Consider the following 19,865-nt stretch of genomic DNA (forward strand, 5'->3'; position numbering starts at 1 on the left):
GTTCCGACAGAATATGTTTTAAAATATAATTAAAATGTGATGTTTGTGTGTGAAACAGTAATGTGGCTCTACACTAGAGGGAAGACTCGCCCCACTAACAGAGAGAGAGAGAGAGAGAGAGAGAGAGGGAGAGGAGAGAGAGGAGAGAGAGAGGAGAGAGAGAGAGAGAGAGAGAGAGAGAGAGAGAGAGAGAGAGAGAGAGAGAGAGAGAGAGAGAGAGAGAGAGAGAGAGAGAGAGAGAGAGAGAGAGAGAGAGAGAGAGAGAGTGTCTCACCCCTGTATCTGAGGGAGACCCCAGGGAGGTCAAAGGTCCCTGCTGGACACACACATCTCAGGATTCAGGGGGAAAGTAAAATATAGATGGAAACCTGAAAGTGTCTTTACACTGTAAAATATTTTTACATGATTCAGTTTTTGTATGTACAATACACATTATGATAATAGTAATAATTATAGACATTGTAATTATATTTTTTGTCAGTTTGAAGTGAAGGAAATTAGCAGCACCAGAGGAAAAAAAATAAACATGAAATCTCTCCCTCACTCACTCCATCCTCATCTCTCTCTCTCACCCCATTGTGAGTGAGCAGCACAGATGAAGGTCGGAGGTCAAAGGCCGGGCTGACCCCTCACCCCCCGTGTCATTAGCCCGGCTGTGATCTGGTTAGCTGAAACGCTAGCCTCCCGCGTTAATCTAATGCCCGAGCCCGGAGGTCGCTTGGGTCAGATCACGTTTCTGCTCGGAGCAGATTGAACTTACGGGGAGATGAATGTTCTCTGATTGTTTCTGATGATTGTGTCTCTCTGCTGCTGCTTCTTCCACGGCGAGAGGAGGGGACCAGCTGGCGTATGGGATTATTATTATATTACGCACATACAAGTGGAGCCGGGTTATTGGTCTAAATGTTATAAATGTACAGGAATGTAGTTTACCGAGGCGTTGTCACAGAAACGCCAATATAACAGAGATGGTGCTACTGGACAGAGCGGTGTAGCTAGTCACATGCTCCGGAAAATGAAATGAAAGTGTGTGAAGCCTGTATTCTGTGTACTGACCAGCAGAGGGCGACTCTATGAGAAAGTGACTCTGCTTCTCACTTGATTCATAACGTCAGTAAAACATTTTCTTGAGTAGTTTATGGTTCAATCTCTGCTTCAATTCTTCTTCAATAACAACATGATGCTCATGTTTGTACATTATGGTTCTTTTACAGTCACCTAGGCCATAAAGCGCGGACACCGCGTGATTGACAGATGGTACCGTCCAATCAGTGCATGGTTGCAAGTTGTAGATAGCTTGAAAACCAACAGGTTAGGTCACGGTGGACGACACTTGTTCTCCGCTGATCTATAAACTCTACGTCCCAGGTGTCAGTACAGTGCAACGGTAAAGAGGGGGGCGTGGCCAACGAGGCGTTTGTTTTGGTGCCAGTGGGACATCTAGTGGCAGTAATTATTCTATCTCCTATTAAAAACAGATGACGGGGCAGAGGCAGGGTGACTTATTCAGGCCTCTGGGCAGATTCAGATGTTTTCTTGAAGATGCGTTTTTTTTTTTCTTTGTGAAAAAGGTCTGGACATTTTCTGGTGTCAATGTCTGAAGAGCGTCTTGTTTGAATGTGACTGGATCACGATGTGGTCCGGTCTGATGGACGTGATGTCATGATGCTCTCTGACCAGCGGCGGCGGCCTGATGGACGATGCTCTGGTCACAGCGGCAGGTCGGTCGCGTCCATCTCTCCTCCTCCCACAAACTTCTCCTCTGTTTGCTTGTGGCGTCTCGTGCCGACGCCCCCCCTCTGACCCCTCCCCCCCTCGCTCGTCTCCCATCCCGTCTAATTGCAGCCCTGTGTTTCCAGCGAGCAGATAGCTCCTCCGTCCGTCTGAAATACACTTAACCTTCAGATGGACTCCGCTCGGTGGGAAGGGCAGCGACCGTTTCAGGACTCAAATCTTTTTTCTCTATCAACTTAATTGTGTTTTCAATTATTTCCCCCAAGATTTTCTGACTCCTGACATTTACCTCCCCCCTCACCTCCTCCACCAGCATTCCTTTGTCTTACACACTTTTCCGACGTTTAGAGGTTAAGAGTTAAATCGCGGCCCGTCGTTCACGTCCTCCCGCTCGCTCGCTCCCTCCCTCCGTCCGTCCGTCGTTCTCACACCAGCTTCCTGCTGGTATCGATCCCCTCCCTCGGTCCCCGGCGATCGGGTTTTACTAGTCTCCCATTGATTACCAATGGAGGCAGAGCTGAGGTGCATGATGGGAAGCTGGCGAGGTTGAGGCTCCACGGGGGGAAGAGATGGGAACGTGGTGGGTTTGGTTTCTACAGCAGATTAAAATCACTTAAAGTTTATTTATCTGTCTTCGTGACCATAGACGGCACAATTATATAACGCAGTAATTAATATTAATAATAACTGATTATATTCCTTGTATTGGCAACATGTCAGAGTTGTGTGTTGTCCTTTTTTTTTTTACTAACGCACCAAACTCTGTTTTCTAGTTATTAAAAAAGTTTCCTCGTCGGAGATGATGAAACTGGTATTTAAACGAATTACAGTCTTGAACGTTTTGGTCAATAATCACAATTTGTTATTTACAGTAACTCATAATTATTTTTAATGTCTTATCATCAACTGATTTTTGCCATATCCGGAGACATTTTCCTAGTTGAATTTTCCACTTAGTGCCATTTTGTTCTCATATTTTCTCAACACTTTCAAAAATATTTAGATCTTTTTACAAATGAAATTATAAAAAATGCTTAATAGGATGATTTAAATTGAGGTTTTATCCACTTTGGAGATTTCTTGAGTTTTCTTTTCTGCATTTTTGAAAAAACTAATTTGATGGATAATTTTTTATACTAACAGTTGCAGGAAAATGTTTAATTGTTTTAAAAAGGTAGTTTGGTTTATGAAAGTAATAATATTAATAAAGATAAATAATAGAATTCAATTAAAACATAAACTCTGTGGACCGGCAGCACACCTCCGTGTCAATAAAGTTTAACATTCAGTCACTTAATAATAAACGTTATTAATCGAAAATGATTGGCATTCGTTTGAATTGTTCCTTTAAATTAAATACCGAGGACTAAATGTAGAGCTTCTATTATCTGGACGACAGCAGGTTGTTGAGGACGTGAAGTTAATTGCTGGAGAGTTGACCCCAATCTGTGTGTGTGTGTGTGTGTGTGTGTGTGTGTGTGTGTGTGTGTGTGTGTGTGTGTGTGTGTGTGTGTGTGTGTGTGTGTGTGTGTGTGTGTGTGTGTGTGTGTGTGTGTGTGTGTGTGTGTGTGTGTGTGTGTGTGTGTGTGTGTGTGTGTGTGTGTTTATTGATTACCTCTCTTCAAACAAAGAAATCAGCTCTGCTCTTTCTTCCTCCCTCCATTTCTCTCTGTCTCTTTCTCTTTGTTTAGCGTCTTCCTTCTTTTTCTACCGATCCTCCTCCTCCTTCACCCTCTTCTTTCCCTTCTATTCTTTTTTTCCTTTCTTCTTGCATCCCTCCATGGTTCCTGTGTTTTACATTTCCCTCGTCTTTATCCTTCTTTCAACTCTTTGTCCCTCTTCACCTCTTTTTCCCCTCATTGTTTCCTTCGCACCTTCACATTTACTCCATCTTTCTTTTCCACTCTTTAGTTTCATGTCATCTTTTTTCTCTCCTTACTCGTCTGCCATCCCTCCCTCCATTGTATTCATTCTTGAATTGTATTTATCTGTCGTCCCTGTCCTCATCATTCTGTCGTATGTCTCAAGCAAACGTTCTTTAAAGACGCCGCTCATTAGTTCCCTTGTGGGCCGAACCATGAAGTGTTTTATAAGGTGATCAATTACAATGATTCAAATTGATTCTGAATCTGATCGCTGATCAGTGAACGGAGGCTGAAACACGACTGGTGGGATCTCGTCTTGTATCTGCTACAAGCGGATCAGCTGCTCAACCCTGAACATAGTGAATCACAGTAAATCCCTACTATATATATATATAGTAGGAATTTACTGTGATGTTAAAGTTTTCTTGAATCTTGAATCTTGAATATATATATATATGTATTCAAGATTCAAGATTCAAGAAAACTTTATTTATCCCCAGGGGGTAATTAAGGTATGGCACGTAGAGCAGACAAACAATGACAAAAACAAAAACAAAAATGACTGTATATAAATATATATTGCGCATACATTGTGTAAGCACAGTTTGGAGGTTATAGTAAATAATTGATCTGCCTCAGATTTGTAAAATATTTTGTTTAGTAAATATCTGTCATTCTCAGCACATAAAGAAAAAGTTAAAACCACAACTTTCACTCAGGAGTAAAAAAAAAATCAGTCTTTAAAAATTATAAACAATAATTTGACATCATCATAATTATTGATACAGACTGATATGAATTTTTTATCTGTTATCTTGATTTTAAAGTTTCATTTGCTTATGTTGCTTCAGGAAGCTGGAAAAAGCTGTTTTCTGTAATATTTATGTTTTTTGTCTTTGGACAATTTGGCAGTTACAGTTTTTAATGCTAATCACTGGACTTGAACCGATACAATTTCAATAGAAACTGTCAAAAATTATACTCTTCACTTTATATATTCCTTTTTTTCTTAAATCAGAAAGAGCTTTTTCTGTTTCTGCCCTTTTCCTGCTTCATAAGTTCATATTTTTACAGTGATTGCATCGACTCCACAGGTTGCTGCATTACACCATCCTTCTTCTCTTTATTTTTAAATAGATTCCTTCCTTTATGGATAATGTCATTTCAGCCCAAGAGCCTTTTTATCCAAATCCATTCCTGGTTTTTATGAAGATTTAGCCGAGCGGGGAGGGGGGGGGGTCGTCCGTCCCCCATGCTTTAGTTTATTGGGTTACGTTTTGGGAGCATGTCGGCTCAAGAAAAAAGGATTCGGACAGAATGTTGTTACGATAGATCTGCCGCTCGTGAAGGAAGCGGATCAATAGGCTTCAAAAGAATCAATCAGTCCTGTCCACACAGGTACACAGACAGGAAGTGATGCGACTGTACCTGCCGGCCGGCCGCAGAGAAGCTCACACCGGGCCAATGACGAACTCTCAGGGAACCACGGAGTCACATGACCTGTGCATCATTTTAAATTGAATTCAATCTGACGCCGCTAGAATTTAAAATAAAGTTCTGTTTTTTAAAAGATGAGTAACTTCCTATTTCTCACTCTGCTTGCTTGTAACTTACAATAACAATGGCCGCCTGTCGGGTGTTTTTCCCCCTTGTGACATTATAAACTGTTTAAAGCTACAGTGTGTAATATTCAGAAGAACTTATTCACAGAAATTGAATATATTGTCCATAGCTATGTGTTCATATATGTATGATCAACTCTGAATGAGTTAAATATAGTTCAGACGCTGTCGGAAATCGGAAATGGAATCGGTGGTGCGCCACCGTAAAGTGTCCCCCGTCGGGTGCTCAGCCTTGCCACCAGGTGCCGCCAAAATTACAACAATGACACACTGGGGCTATAAGTTTTAGAAACAGGAGTCATGCGGACGACTGGCAAAACATCGCATAAGGGCAAGAAGTGTGTGCCTCCGAAAACTTTACTTGCTAGCACAGTTTGGCCGCAGAATAATTTCTGTTTACCCGTGCAAGTACAACGAGAAACGTGAGTAAACACTACCCGCCAAAAGTTGCTCCAAAAAAAAAAATGCTTTGCTTTCGGCGTGAAGATGTAAAGGATCCAACAAAGTTCTACCTGCAGTCCCACCTCCCACCACACGACCAAAATCATTCCAGAGAAGCTCTTGGTGCAGGAAGAGTGACTGTCCACATTGGGTGTTGGAAATATGAAATCATGTTTTATCCCTTTGTCTCCTTCAAAACTACCTGTTCTTGACCTAATGTCTCGACGTCGTCTCCAGAACCTGCAGAAACCGTCCGTTTCTTTCTGTCTCTCTGCGAATCTCAACTTTTTTTTACTCATTCTTCTTGGGAGTCTATATCTGTAATTCTGTTATCTACTGGCCCAGTCTGGCCCGGGGGGGGTATGGATGCCGTCTGTAATCCATTTATCAGAGCCGGCCGCTGGGCCTTCTTCCAAATGACAGCTGGCCTTTAGCAATCTCATTATAAAGAGCACCAGGATATAGTATGGAAATATGGGGGGAGGACGAGGGAGGGGGGGACTGGGGATCAAACTCACGGACGAAATACAAGAATTTAATCCATTTTTTTTTCTTTCGCATTATAGGACTTTAAATATATTTCTAAGGCGACGCTACTTGTTCATTCATCGCCGTGTGCTGTCAATCAAACCGTGTGGGGGCGGGGCTGTGACATCGTCTTCCTCTGACTTTTATTTAGTTGCTGTCAGTCATGTAATTTTCCTGACATTTTTCCTGGAGGGGATGAATGTTAGAAATGTGACTCTGGACTTTTTCCAGAACTGTTTCGAGTGTCAAGAGAGAAAACAGCGGGAAAATGTCATGAATATTCACGTTCCTGCTGCGTTGTTCAAATGTGAACGGCAAACCGCTGTAAAATGACTGGTCCCCATTTTACCAGACATTTTTTTCTTTGGAGTTCTTTTCAGTGCAGTTTCAGAGTTTCTCATGAAATTGCTTCAAACGGGATCCAAGATGGAGTTTGAACATTCTCCAGAAACATCTTCTAATGAACGTCTTTGTTCTGTAAACTGTTTTCTAGCATTTTCCTCAAATACGTTCAAAATCATCTAGGGTCACGTGTCATTACCGTCATGAGTCGGTTCTTCCTTTCATCAGTGGACGTGATGTTATTAAGTCCAACTTTTGTCAAGAGGAAACCTATTAGCGTGACACCCGCCAACACCCCCCCCCCCCCCCCCCCCCCCCCCTAAATTTATCACAGGGTGCTTGATTACCCCTTCCTCCTCACTGTGTGTGTGCGTGTGCGTGTGCGCTTGTTCCTCTGCCATACAAATCCATAACAATGCTGTGCTCGCTCATGCAGAGAGAGAAAATAAGAAATACAATCTGTGGGGTGGACACAGTGTGTGTGTGTGTGTGTGTGTGTGTGTGTGTGTGTGTGTGTGTGTGTGTGTGTGTGTGTGTGTGTGTGTGTGTGTGTGTGTGTGTGTGTGTGTGTGTGTGTGTGTGTGTGTGTGTGTGTGTGTGTGTGTGTGTGTGTGTGTGTGTGTGTGTGTGTGTGTGTGTGTGTGTGTGTGTGTGTGTCTGTCTGTCTGTCTGTCTGTCTGTCTGTCTGTCTGTCTGTCTGTCTGTCTGTCTGTCTGTCTGTCTGTCTGTCTGTCTGTCTGTCTGTCTGTCTGTCTGTCTGTCTGTCTGTCTGTCTGTCTGTCTGTCTGTCTGTCTGTCTGTCTGTCTGTCTGTCTGTCTGTCTGTCTGTCTGTCTGTCTGTCTGTCTGTCTGTCTGTCTGTCTGTCTGTCTGTCTGTCTGTGTGTGTGTGTGTGTGTGTGTGTGTGTGTGTGTGTGTGTGTGTGTGTGTGTGTGGTCTCGCTATTGCTCATGTTGTGGGGACCTAAACTACACGTCCCTCTAATGTGAATCATTAGATATTTTAAGGTGATAGAATCTGATGTAGATTTAAGTTAAGGGGTTAAGATAAGTCGTTGTTATGGTTAAATATACTTAAATATCCCTCTATATCTTCTCAAATTGTGGGTCCACAACCGCCCAACACAACCGCCCACCACCTCCGTGCGTGCGTGCGTGCGTGTGTTTAGTCGTTGCATACACACATACAGTTTTTATGTGGGGCTTTGATCCAAGGTGAGTAAGGAGCTCTCATCTCCTACTGTGATTCTCTATATACACTAACACACACACACACACACATGTATATCCCCCTCAGAGCTGCAGCACTTCCCCACTGCGTCGACCCTGTTACACACACGCTCACACAAAAGAGGTTATATTGGGGTGAACACAATGGAGGGACACACACACGCACACACACCACACGTGTCCAAAATCCTTCCAGAGGTTGTGCGCGTGTGTGTGTGTGTGTTTGCGTACCGTGACTAAAGGCTTTCAGCTGGACAATAAGACGTGTGCCTGTGTGCGTGTGTGTGTGTGTGTGCGTGTGTGTAATGGTTAATACCGGGACAATAGAAGTGTGCCTGTTCAGTTGTTATCAGCTCACTGGAGACTCACAGGCCTGCTGGGTTTTTTTTTTTCTTTCTTTCTTTCCTCCTTTTTTGTGCACCACATTTCAGCATGAAAAGAAAGAAAAAGACCGAAATGAAAAAGAATTAACAAAAGAAAAAAAGATCCCACTCACAACTGAAACATCTCTGAAAGTGTCAGAGGATTAAAAAAAATAACACACAAACGTACTGAATCTGAAAACCCGAAAAGAAGCCGGTGTTTAATTCCTCCCGTCTTTTCTTCTCGTGGCTCTTCCAGGTTGTCTGTCCAACCTCCCGCCGAACGCCAAGAAGATCTCCAACTCGTACGAGGAGCGGCGCAAGCAGGCCACCGCCATCGTGCTGCTGGGCGTCATCGGGGCCGAGTTCGGCGCCGAGATCGAGCCGCCCAAGGGCGCGGTACGGGCTCGAACCGGCGGGCAGGCGCCCGAGGGCTTCGGCCTGACGAGCGGAGGGTCGTCCAACTACTCGCTGGCCAGACACACGTGTAAGTACATACCCACAACTCACTCTGGCTAGTCACAACTAGTCGATTTAGAATTGTGTAATTTTTATGTCAGATTGCACGTGGGATTCTTTTTTATAGATTGGTTCCTGCATTCATTCATCATCCACTTTCATGTCTACTCTCCTTGTTGTTTTAATCTCCCGTTTGATAAACTTAGACTTTTTCAAATCTGATAAATATCATAGCACGTACAGTTACATATTCATACGTGTGATGTTCAGTGGCAAATGTTTAGGTCGTGAATCGTTGTTTTTTTTCCAAACTCTGAGCAACACGACTGACAAAGTAGAAACTTCAGTTCTGGATTAGAGGTGAGCGGAGAGATGGAATTGATTTTCATCCAACAACCTTAACACCTTAAGGAGCTTGGCACTGACTCTCTCTCTCTCTCTCTCTCTCACACACACACACACACACACACACACACACACACACACACTGAGGCCGGCCTGTGACACATTGACTGTGTGGCCCGCAGCGTCGGACCTTGGTTGTGGGCATCAAACCTGCACTAAGCAGAGCCGCTCTTCCGTCCCGCTGCTCCCGAGCTCTGATTGGCTGCCTCTGGGGGGGTCATCCGCCCAGCGACAGAGCCTGTGCCCTCACTGATAGGCCGTGGAGCATGATGCTGCTTAGTTGGACCGCTACACAGCAAAGTCAAGCCCACCTGTGTGGACTCACCGGACACACAAACACACACACACACACACACACACACACACACACACACACAGAGGGTCATCAGATAAAAACCAACTCAAGATTTAATTGATCCCCTTGAGCTCCGCCTGTTAAAAACCTGTAGTGAAACTACAACACTCAATCTCTTTTCAAATAATTTAATTAACTGAACATGTTACTTCGTCATCTAAGTTATGGTCCTTGATTATTATTGGCTGAAATACTCATAATATAAACACACATGAAACTGCCTTACATCAGTATTACTGCACCAAACATTTTGTTTTAATTTGTCAGATTATATTAGTGACATTGAACAGATATTGTTTAAAGTGTCAATTTTAGAATTAAAATAAAAAATAAAAATAATGAAAAACTTGGCCAACGGCGAATATCATACGCGTTTCATTTATTTTACCAATCGATTCACCTTTGCGTAAATTAAATCGCCTAAATGTGCTTCAATCACATTTCAATTACAAAACTTAAATTCAGTAATATTTATTTAACACTGAAACATTTTTTTTAACATTCCAGCAGTCATTATGCCAACATGGACAATATAACCTAAAATAAATAAATCAGTAAAAGACATTTTTTCAAAAAAAAAATCTGAAACGTACCGAACAGTTTTGTTTTTGAAACATTTGGCAGCTACAAGAAAAGAAGTACAACCATTTCTAGCAAAGGCAGAACAGTTGCTAGTAGAGTGGGTGACATCACGCAATGATGTCACTTGTAGAATGAGGGACTCTGTAGCCTTTGAAGTGCTGAACCTTTAAAGATTTAAGGTCACTACTTTAGTAGAGTGGGCGACTTTAAAGACTTTGAAGTACTAAAAGTTAAAAGATGAGAATTTCATGCTGTCATGATAGAATATTGCACAACGTATGAGTTCACGGGACTTTCTGTTTGATACTCAGATACACACCGGTTGATAGCACAGTAACACTCGGATCGTTTCTTGCTATATAGCTTTTCATATCAGCTTTCTACTTCAGTACTATACAGAAGCAGATATAAGAAAACATAATGTTTTGGCGTAAACCAAGAGGCTCCCAGAAGGAGGATAAAACCAACCCTCACGAGAATGCCGAAGAAGAACACAAGAAGCTTTTCCACAAGTATTGCTCGGTGAGTGAGCAAATGGAAACCATGAAACAAAAGAACGCCGTCTTGGATGCTGAAATAGAGAAGTTCAACGAGGAGCTTTCAAATTACGAAGACTTACAAAACGAGTATGAAGCGGTAATAGCCGAGAGAGATAAAGCCTACGGTTCAAACAAAGACCTGGAAGAGCAGGTGAGCTCTTTACACGATCAAATCAAGAGTCTAATAGACCTGGAAGACCAGAAGAGTTTGGCCGAAGAAGAGGCACGAAACCAAACCAGCAGCAATCTCCTACTCGAGCAGCAGATCGTGGAGCTACAGAGTGAACTGCACAACGTGGAGGCTTTGGAGGAGGAATATAAGTCGCTGACAACGAAAAACGACACTCTGACGCAGCAAAATGACGCTATGTCGCAAAATGTTCAGGACATACAGGAGAAATTCTTGAGGCAAAATGAGCTGGAAGAGGATTTGAAGAGAAAGACGGAGGAGAACCACGATCTGAACCAGCAGCACATCAACCTTCAACATCAGATTCAGGATTTGACTGGAAAACTCAAAGACGAAGAAAAGATGACGGACCAATATGCAGCATTACAAAGTGAGACGACGGTCCTGGCGGAGGACGACCACAACATCGGATGCAGAATCCAGGAGCTGAAAGAACAATGCGAAGATGTGAAACCTGGGCCCAGCAAGTATCAGCTCAGAGATGAGAATGACGCCTTCAACGATGAGAGGGCCACCCCCATGAAAGACCTCCAGGAGCTCCAACACAACGCCACGCACGAGCAGACTCTGAGCAATGACTCCGATACACTCGGTCAGGCTAGAGAGAGCGCCGCCGGTCCCAATGTGGTGCGCCGCAAGAAAAAATTAAAGCGCTGCGACGAACTCGAAGGTGTGGAGTTCCGACAGGAAAAGAACAAGGCCAAGAAGATCAAGGCGTGTCCCAAAAGCTCCTTCGGCCCGATAGAAGTTCATCGACAGTTCGAAAAGCCTAGAAAAGCACAGACTTGGGCCAACGATAAAACAGCGCTCGAAGGAGACGTCGGAGACAACTGGCCCGACAACGACGAGGGATGTCAGGGCCAACAGCAGACGTGCTGGATTCTAGGGATGGTTATCGTTATGCTTTTAATAGTGTTACTTCTCTTATCGATACCGCTTATCGAACAAGTAGAGATGGACTTGTATTAAATTACATTTAATTTACTTTCTACAGCTCTGTAGTTTCTATAAAGGTGTTTATATATATATAGATAGATAAATATAGATATAGATATCCTCTCTCTTTTTTAATAGTTTTTCTGACAACCCTCAAGTCTTTCCTCAGTGAATTAGCGTGCTAGCTTCCTCCAACGACGCCTGTGCTTCTTTCTGTAATCTTTCTACATTTTTATTAGTTCTATAAAAAGGTGTTTATGTGTGTGTGTGTGTGTATACATATATATATATATATATATATATATATATATATATATATACATACATACACACTCACATGGTTTGATTTGCCTAGCGGATTTGTGGGATTTCCCCCTTACCGGTCTGTGTATCTCTGCCTCTGCTGAATCATGTCTATCCCCGGTGGGAACAAAAATGTACCCACACCTCAAAATGATCAATGCTACTTCACCAATAGACTATATATAAAATACCTCAAATAGAAATGTTTAAACCAAGTAGAGCGCTGTAACGTGAACAATCTATAATTATAAGCGATAGAACGATGAAATCCGAACTGGACCAACCCACTGTCTGCGCTCGCGTTCACGGAACAATAGATGACATATTATCTTCTCCCATGCCAGAGATCGGGAGTTGGATGTCACTCCCGTTACACATGATTTAAACATCCCCCCTTTGTTTTTTTCTTACATCGCACCCTGTATATCTATATATATATTTCTCTCTATATATAGAAAACCTTCAAGTCTTTCCATGGTGAATTAGCTCACTGTCTACCTCCAGGGCTATCGACGCCTATGCTTCTTTCTGTGGTCTTTCTCCATTTTTATATGTTCTATTAAAAGTTGTGTAAATATATCTATATATAGATATACTCTTTTGAAATTGCTTTTCTGACAACCTTCCAGTCTTTCCTCAGTGAATTAGCACGCTAGCTACCACCAGGGCTGACGACGCCCGTTCTTCTTGCTGTCATCTTTCTACATTTTCATGGGTTTTCCCTGGGTGCGCCAGTTTCCCCATCTGATGAAATAAAATAAAATAAAAAGAATAATTTGACTGATTGTTTTGATGTTTACCAACCAAATTATCTAACACGAACAAACTTTTAAAATATCTTAACAGTACATTATAGAGAGACAGAAAAATCAATTCCCGTCATGTCATTTGATAAGTGATTGGCAATCAACATTCAGTGGTTTTCCCTGAGGCAGGTGACATCACCGCTGTTCAGCCAATCAGCATCCCCACAATATTTTCAGATGCAACGTCGGAGCTTATCAATACGCTCTTCGATAATTACTAATAAGTTTAATAAGTTTCGATAACTTTAACCATTCCTAGTTGGCTGCTACCACCGCCTCTCGTACCTTATCGTAGAAATTCAACAATGCTGTTTTCTATGGCTAGCTAGCGTCAACTTGAAGACATTTACAAAGAGATTCCAACATGATTTTACTATGAATATTCATAACGTAACATCAGCTAGCTTAATATGGATTGTGTCTGAAAACATCACTCACACTCTTTTTTAAAGTTTTTCACTTTTTTTAATGTATGTCCTACGTCTTTTGTAATTACGGTGGTTTGGACATTTTGAGCTAAGTAAGAAATATGGAGCTGGCCAAAATTCGCTGGGGAAGACACATGTACAGTTACCTATATATACTTTATGTGTGGGCTGCCTCATTCAGACACATGAAATGTTCAGTGACTCGTGTTTAGGTCATGAACACGACTGACAGTCAAGTCAAGTCAACTTTATTGTCAATTCCTACAGTATTGTTCCAGACATACAGAGGAATTGAAAAAACGTTTGTCTCGAACCCACGGTGCAATAGTTCAAAACAAAAAAAAACACAGTAGCAAAAAAAACAAAGTAGGAACTTCAGTGTTGGATTAGAGGTGAGGGGAGAGATGGAATTGATTTTCATCCAGCAACCTTAACACCTTAAGGGGCTTGGCACTGACTCTCACACACTCACACACACACACACACACACACACACACACACACACATAGAGGGTCATCAGATAAAAAAACAACTCAAGATTTAATTGATCCCCTTGAGCTCCGCCTGTAAAAAAAACAACCTTTGACTGCTCGGGTTGGGTATCATTTACACATTGTAATACTGGTGGAACTACAATACCCAACCTATTTTCAAATAATTTATTCAACTAAACATGTTAAACAAGTATCATCATATATGACTGATAGTTCTGGTCCTTCATTATGATTGGGGTTCGAAGCCATTATAAAATACTCTATATAGCTCAACACTAAGGTTCCGGAAGTGAAAATCCCATTTATTATTCCCCTTTAGCATTTTGATTATTAGCCATAATGTCATTACCTTCCAATGTCGACTCACCACGAGCTACGAGGTTGTGAAACAATGGTATATGCACCTGAAGAAGCCACAAGTCCGTATGATACCAACCTTGTTTTAAGAAAAACATGTTTTATTTTTAATACTACGCTCCCCACAATCCTAAAGTGTAACATTGACGTCTGCGCTTGGTTGAGCTCGCTGTTACCATGGAAACGTTTACTACACTCGCAAACTTCTAGTGATGCTGCGTTCTATTCTACCTCGGAGCTGGGATGTCGGGGATGTTGCAACCCCAACATCCAGAGATCTATCCAACTCTCAGTTGGAAGTTGTTGGAAAGGCATTCCCAATTTGCTCCAAATAAAATCTTTTATTGTGAAGTGTCATCTCTTAGTTTAATGTCTTCGTTCCAGTCTTAAAACTTTATATGATTATTTTATGAAATGTCAATGGAGTAAAGGAATGGGGAAATTCACTTTTGGAACCGAAGCCGTTTGAAAAGTGGGCGTTCACTGTTGAGCCCTATAAACATTCACCTGTCACCGCGTTACGTCAGTGTTACTGCACCAAACAAATTGTATTATTCTTCTCTTGTTGTTTTAAGTGTCACCGTGAATAAACATTAAGACCTCCAGCTTGAAGAGTCAAAGTGTGTGAAAGAGAACAAAACTGTCTACAAAACCAGCCACAAGTAGAAGAAGTACAAACATTTTTAGCAAAGGCAGAACAGTTGCTAATAGAGTCGGTGACATCACGCAATGATGTCACTACTCTAGTGGAGTGAGCGACTTCAAAGCCTTTGAAGTGCTAAAACTTCAAAGGTGAGAAATTGATGATGTCATGAAAGAATATTGCACAACGTATGAGTTCACAGGACTTTCTGTTTGATACTCAAAGTAAAGGATAGCACAGTAACTCTCGTTTCTTGCTATACAGTGCTTTTCACTTCAGTGGTATACAGAAGAAGATAAAAGGAATATAATGTTTTGGCATAAACCAAGAGGTTCCCAGAAGGAAGATAAAACCAGCCCCCAGGAGAACTCTGATGAAGAACACAAGAAGCTTTTCAATAAGTTTTGCTCCGAGAGTGGGCAAACGGAAACCATGAAACAACAGAACGCCGTCTTGGATGCTCAAATAGAGAAGTTCAACAAGGAGCTTGCAAATTACCAAGACTTACAAAATGAATATAAAATGGTTAAAGCCGAGAGAAAGAAAACTTATAACTTAAACAAATTCCTGGAAAAGCAAGTGAATTTTTTGCGCAATCAAATCAAGAGTCAAATAGAGTTGCAGGAAAAAAAGAGTTTGGCCGAAGAAGAGGCACGAAACCAGACCACCAGCAATCTCCATCTCCAGCAAGAAGTCGTGGAGCTAAGGAGTGAACTCCACCATCAGGAGGCTTTGGAGGAGGAATATAAGTCGCTGACGGTGAAAAACAACACTCTGAGGCAGCAAAATGACGCTATGTCGCAAAATGTTCAGGACATGCTGAAGAAAATCTCCGGGCAAAATGAGCTGGAGGAGGATTTGAAAAGAAAGAAGGAGGAGAACCGTGCTCTGAACCAGCAGCACATCAACCTCCAACATCAGATTCAGGATTTGACTGGGAAAATCAAAGACGAAGAAAAGATGACGGACCAGTTTACAGCATTACAAACTGAGACGGAGGTCCTGACGGTGGACAACCACAACCTGGGATGCAGAATCCAGGAACTGAAAGAACAATATCAAAATGTGCAGCTCAACAAATATCAGTTGAGGATTGAGAACGACGCCAGTGACGATGACAACGACGCCCTCCAGGAAAAGAGCAATGACTCCGATACACTCAGTCAGGCTAAAGGGAGCGCCGTCGGTCCCAACGTGGTTCGCCAGCGCAAAAAGAAATTGAAGTTGTGCGACAAACATAAAAAAGTAGACTGTGCCAATGATAATACAGTAGTTGAAGGAGGCATAGGAGATAACTGGCCCGACAACGATGAGGCAGTTCCGGGCCAACGGCAGATGTGCTGGAATATTGGAATGAGTATCACTATGATTTTAGTAGCACTTCTACTCTTATTGGTACCGTTCATCTTTCTGGTACTTGAATGATACTCTTATCGGTTCTATGTGATATATCCCCCTCCGACACAGAGACACACAGATCTCTCCTCATGATTAGGAATAGCAAAAATTCATCAAAGAAGAATGCATTCATTTCTTCCATACCGTTATCAGCAGCGATAACGCTGTAGCGTAGCGATACTAGGGTCTTTCAAAAATTAGCCCAGGGCCCGTAAAATACTGGCTTTCCGTACCGTCCCTACTGGAATCAGCTGGACCCATCTGCTAGCCCCGCCCTAACCCTGACCACTGGGGAGTTTAAGATGCCTTGTAGCTTCTTAGCTCCCTTCTGTTATCTTTCTAGAAAGGTTCTATAAAGGGTGTGTGTCTGTATATATATATGTGCATCTCTTTACGAATAGCCTCTCCGACAACCTTCAAGTCTTTCCTCAGTGAATTAGCTCGCTAGCTACCTCCAGGGCTAACGACGCCTCTGCTTTCTTCTGTGACGTTTCTACATTTTTAACAGTTCTATAAAAAAGGCATATAAAGATATAGATATCTTCTCTCTTTTGAAATTGCTTTTCCGACAACCTTTTAAGTCCTTCCTTAGTTGATTAGCTCGCTAGCTACCTCCAGGGCTAATGACGCTTATGCTTCTTTGTGTGATCTTTCTTCATTTTTATAGGTTCTATTAAAGCTATATATATATTTATTCTCTCTCTTTTGAAATTGCTTCACCGACAACGTTCAAGTCTTTCTGTCATCTTTATGGGTTTTCCCTGGGTGCGCCAGTTTCCCCATCTGATGAAATAAAATTAAATAAAATGAATACTTTGTTTTTTTGTCTTGATGTTTACCAACCAAGGTATCTAACACAAACACGCTTTTTAAAGTATCTCAAACAATAGATTATAGATAGACGTTAGTCTTTTAAGTGACGATTGGCTGAAAAGCAGTGACATCACCCACTGTACTTTGATGTGCTCTGCTTTTCAGCCAATCAACATTCTGTGGTTTTCCCTGAGGTAGGTGACACCTGCTAGCGACAGACGCTACGACTCAGGGGTTTTGGCCTCGTGGTTAGCTCCTCTGTCTCTCGTACCCGAGGCCGTGGGTTTGAGTACCGACCAAGTGCATCCAAAACAACAAGGACAAATAATCTTTAAGTCCCTTTAAGTCCAAATAGACATTTACAGATGACTGTAAAAAGAATGTGGTGGACGACATTCTTCAGGTCTTTTACTATCACTCTCCCTCTCATTTGTTTTTGCTGCTTTCAATTCTCGCTCTTCCTCCCTTTTTCCTCCCTTCTCTCCTTTTTGCTCAGTTCTTTTGTCTGCTCTCACACAGTTTGTTGTTTTTCCTCTCCCTCCTTCCAATCTCCCATCCACCGCTCCTCCTCCTCTCGTTATTATGAAATTGGAAGATGGATCGGTGTTGTTGGCATACAGAGCAGTGTGTGATGAATGAGAGCTGTCCACTCAGGGAGAGAGGGAGGGTACAGTATAGTCTATACGGCCGAGTATAGATTGATGTTTTCATATCGCGAGGAGGGAAATGTAAGAGAGATTGTAAGGGGGGGACATTGAGCCTAAGGATGGAGGGAATACAAGACGAACAGGTGATGACAAGAGGGAACGGGAGGACGTGGACGAAACTGTACATCGGGAAACCATCACGGCACAGTAACGCTCACAGTTAACATTCACCGCTCAGCCACTGCCGACCTCTGCTCACCTCGATGCAGGACCTCTGCCCGCCTCGCTCCAGAACCTCTGCCCGCCTCACTGCAGAACCTCTGCCCGCCTCGCTCCAGAACCTCTGCCCGCCTCGCTCCAGAACCTCTGCCCGCCTCGCTGCAGAACCTCTGCCCGCCTTGCTCACTCCAGAACCTCTGCCCGCCTTGCTCGCTCCAGGACCTCTGCCCGCCTTGCTCGCTCCAGAACCTCTGCCCGCCTCGCTGCAGAACCTCTGCCCGCCTCGCTCCAGAACCTCTGCCCGCCTCGCTGCAGAACCTCTGCCCGCCTTGCTCGCTCCAGGACCTCTGCCCGCCTTGCTCGCTCCAGGACCTCTGCCCGCCTTGCTCGCTCCAGAACCTCTGCCCGCCTCGCTGCAGAACCTCTGGCCGCCTGCTCGACAAACTCATTCACACATCCACTTCCGCTGTCCCCTGGAGTTTCATTAAAACTTGCTAGACTGCTGGAGTCTGCACATTTGGGTCCGCAATCTGCCCATTCCCCCTGACAACATGTAGTTCATTACATTAGTTCCACAACAATAAAAACACTGACTTATTAAAAATAATGATTAGACAAAAATCAAATTTTACATTAGTTTAAAATCGTAATCCTGCTAATAATCCCCATTTTTTTCAAGATGTATCTGTGATCTGATTACGTCTTTTGAACGGGAATACCCCTTTTTTCGGGGGGTATCCTAATTACGTAACGTTCCATGATTATTCATACTTTTTTTATCATGGCACACAGCAGCAGAGCTTCTCTCGTTCCTATTCTTTCTCTTTTTGTAACGTTTTTTTTTCTTTCTTTCTTTCTCTCTCCGTCTCTCTGCAGCCAGTCTGATCCGGCTCTCATCCACTAACCAAGTCCCCAATATTGATTTACCTTCATCTTTCATTTAAGCTCACAGAGAGAGAGAGAGAGAGAGAGAGAGAATGAGGGGGTTAGGAAACGAAGGGGCAGAGAAAGTAGCGATCCCTGTTAGCGGTCGATCCGCCATGGTAAAAAAATTAGACGTTACCAATCTGCACACCCCCTCTTCCTCCTCTTCCTCTTCCTCCTGCCTTAATCACCCTCTGTGCGTTAATGTGACATGTTTACTGCTCTAACTAACAGCTCATTACGGCCGACTGATGCTTTGTCAATAGCTATCGGTTCATTTGGCCCCGTCTTCCAGCCCCTTTTAAACAAAGATGTCCGCCATGAGAAATGGACCGCAGTCCGGGGCCCTCTCTCTCTCTCTCTCTCTCTCTCTCTCTCTCTCTCTCTCTCTCTCTCTCTCTCTCTCTCTCTCTCTCTCTCTCTCTCTCTCTCGGTCTGTAACCCAGTAGGGGGACGGGGGCCGTAAATTTTTGAATCTCGATCCGGCCAATTGCAGCACTGATTGTTCACGGCCATCTTTAATTGTCCATAAAAAAAAGGATTATAATGAGGTCCATTACACATGCGTGTGCACACAAACATGCACACACCTGCCCAGTCAGTCACCTTTTTACCGCGTTGAACTTTGACCTCATGACCCCTAAAGGGCGTTTTGCGTTCGCTTGCTCACTGTGTGGGTTTGATTTTGACTTCTGACCTTTGTCCCTCATGTAGCGGTGAATTAAAAACAGCAAATACAGAAAGAAAACCTGATACAACATCAAACGGTAATAAAAGATTAAATTAAATAAGGCGTAATAATGATAACGGAACTCAAAATAGGCTTCATTTAAGAATGAATGAAAAACTTAAATTAATTCCATTTATCTTTCATCTCGTATATTATTAACCCTTATTAAACAATCGTCATTTGGAATCACCAGGACGATTTTACAGAATCACTTGGTCACTTAACTGTATACACTTGAATTTTATTCATGTAAAGAAAACAGAAAATGTAATTATGATTCAAACCCACTGTATTTGATAGTAAACAGCATCACGCAGGAGAAAGAGCATGAAGAAATGTAACTCTCAGTGTAATTGATTTCTGTGTGGTCGTGATGATTTGTAATAATCATTAAGCGGCAGGTCAAAGTTCACCGCTGCAGATATTTATAGTCCACTGTTCCCATGTATATTGACGCGTGTAACAAAAACACGATTGATTTGACCCCGTGCTCGCTGTTTGCTCGTACTCCCTC

At 42.8% G+C, this 19,865-nt stretch overlaps 1 protein-coding gene across 4 annotated transcripts in view; it reads left to right on the plus strand.

The window, feature by feature from the left end:
* The window catches only part of LOC118285525 (WD repeat-containing protein 7), a 72,146-nt gene that overhangs the window by 37,244 nt on the left and 15,037 nt on the right, over positions 1-19,865 (plus strand). For all 4 annotated transcript variants that reach the window (XM_035609227.2, XM_035609224.2, XM_035609226.2 and 1 more), the window contains one exon: positions 8,382-8,609. In XM_035609227.2, coding sequence (XP_035465120.2) covers positions 8,382-8,609 — 228 coding nt within the window. The remainder of the gene's footprint in view (positions 1-8,381; positions 8,610-19,865) is intronic.

The sequence above is a fragment of the Scophthalmus maximus genome, chromosome 20, assembly GCF_022379125.1.
Source record: "Scophthalmus maximus strain ysfricsl-2021 chromosome 20, ASM2237912v1, whole genome shotgun sequence".
In the NCBI taxonomy this organism is placed as follows: Eukaryota; Metazoa; Chordata; class Actinopteri; order Pleuronectiformes; family Scophthalmidae; genus Scophthalmus; species Scophthalmus maximus.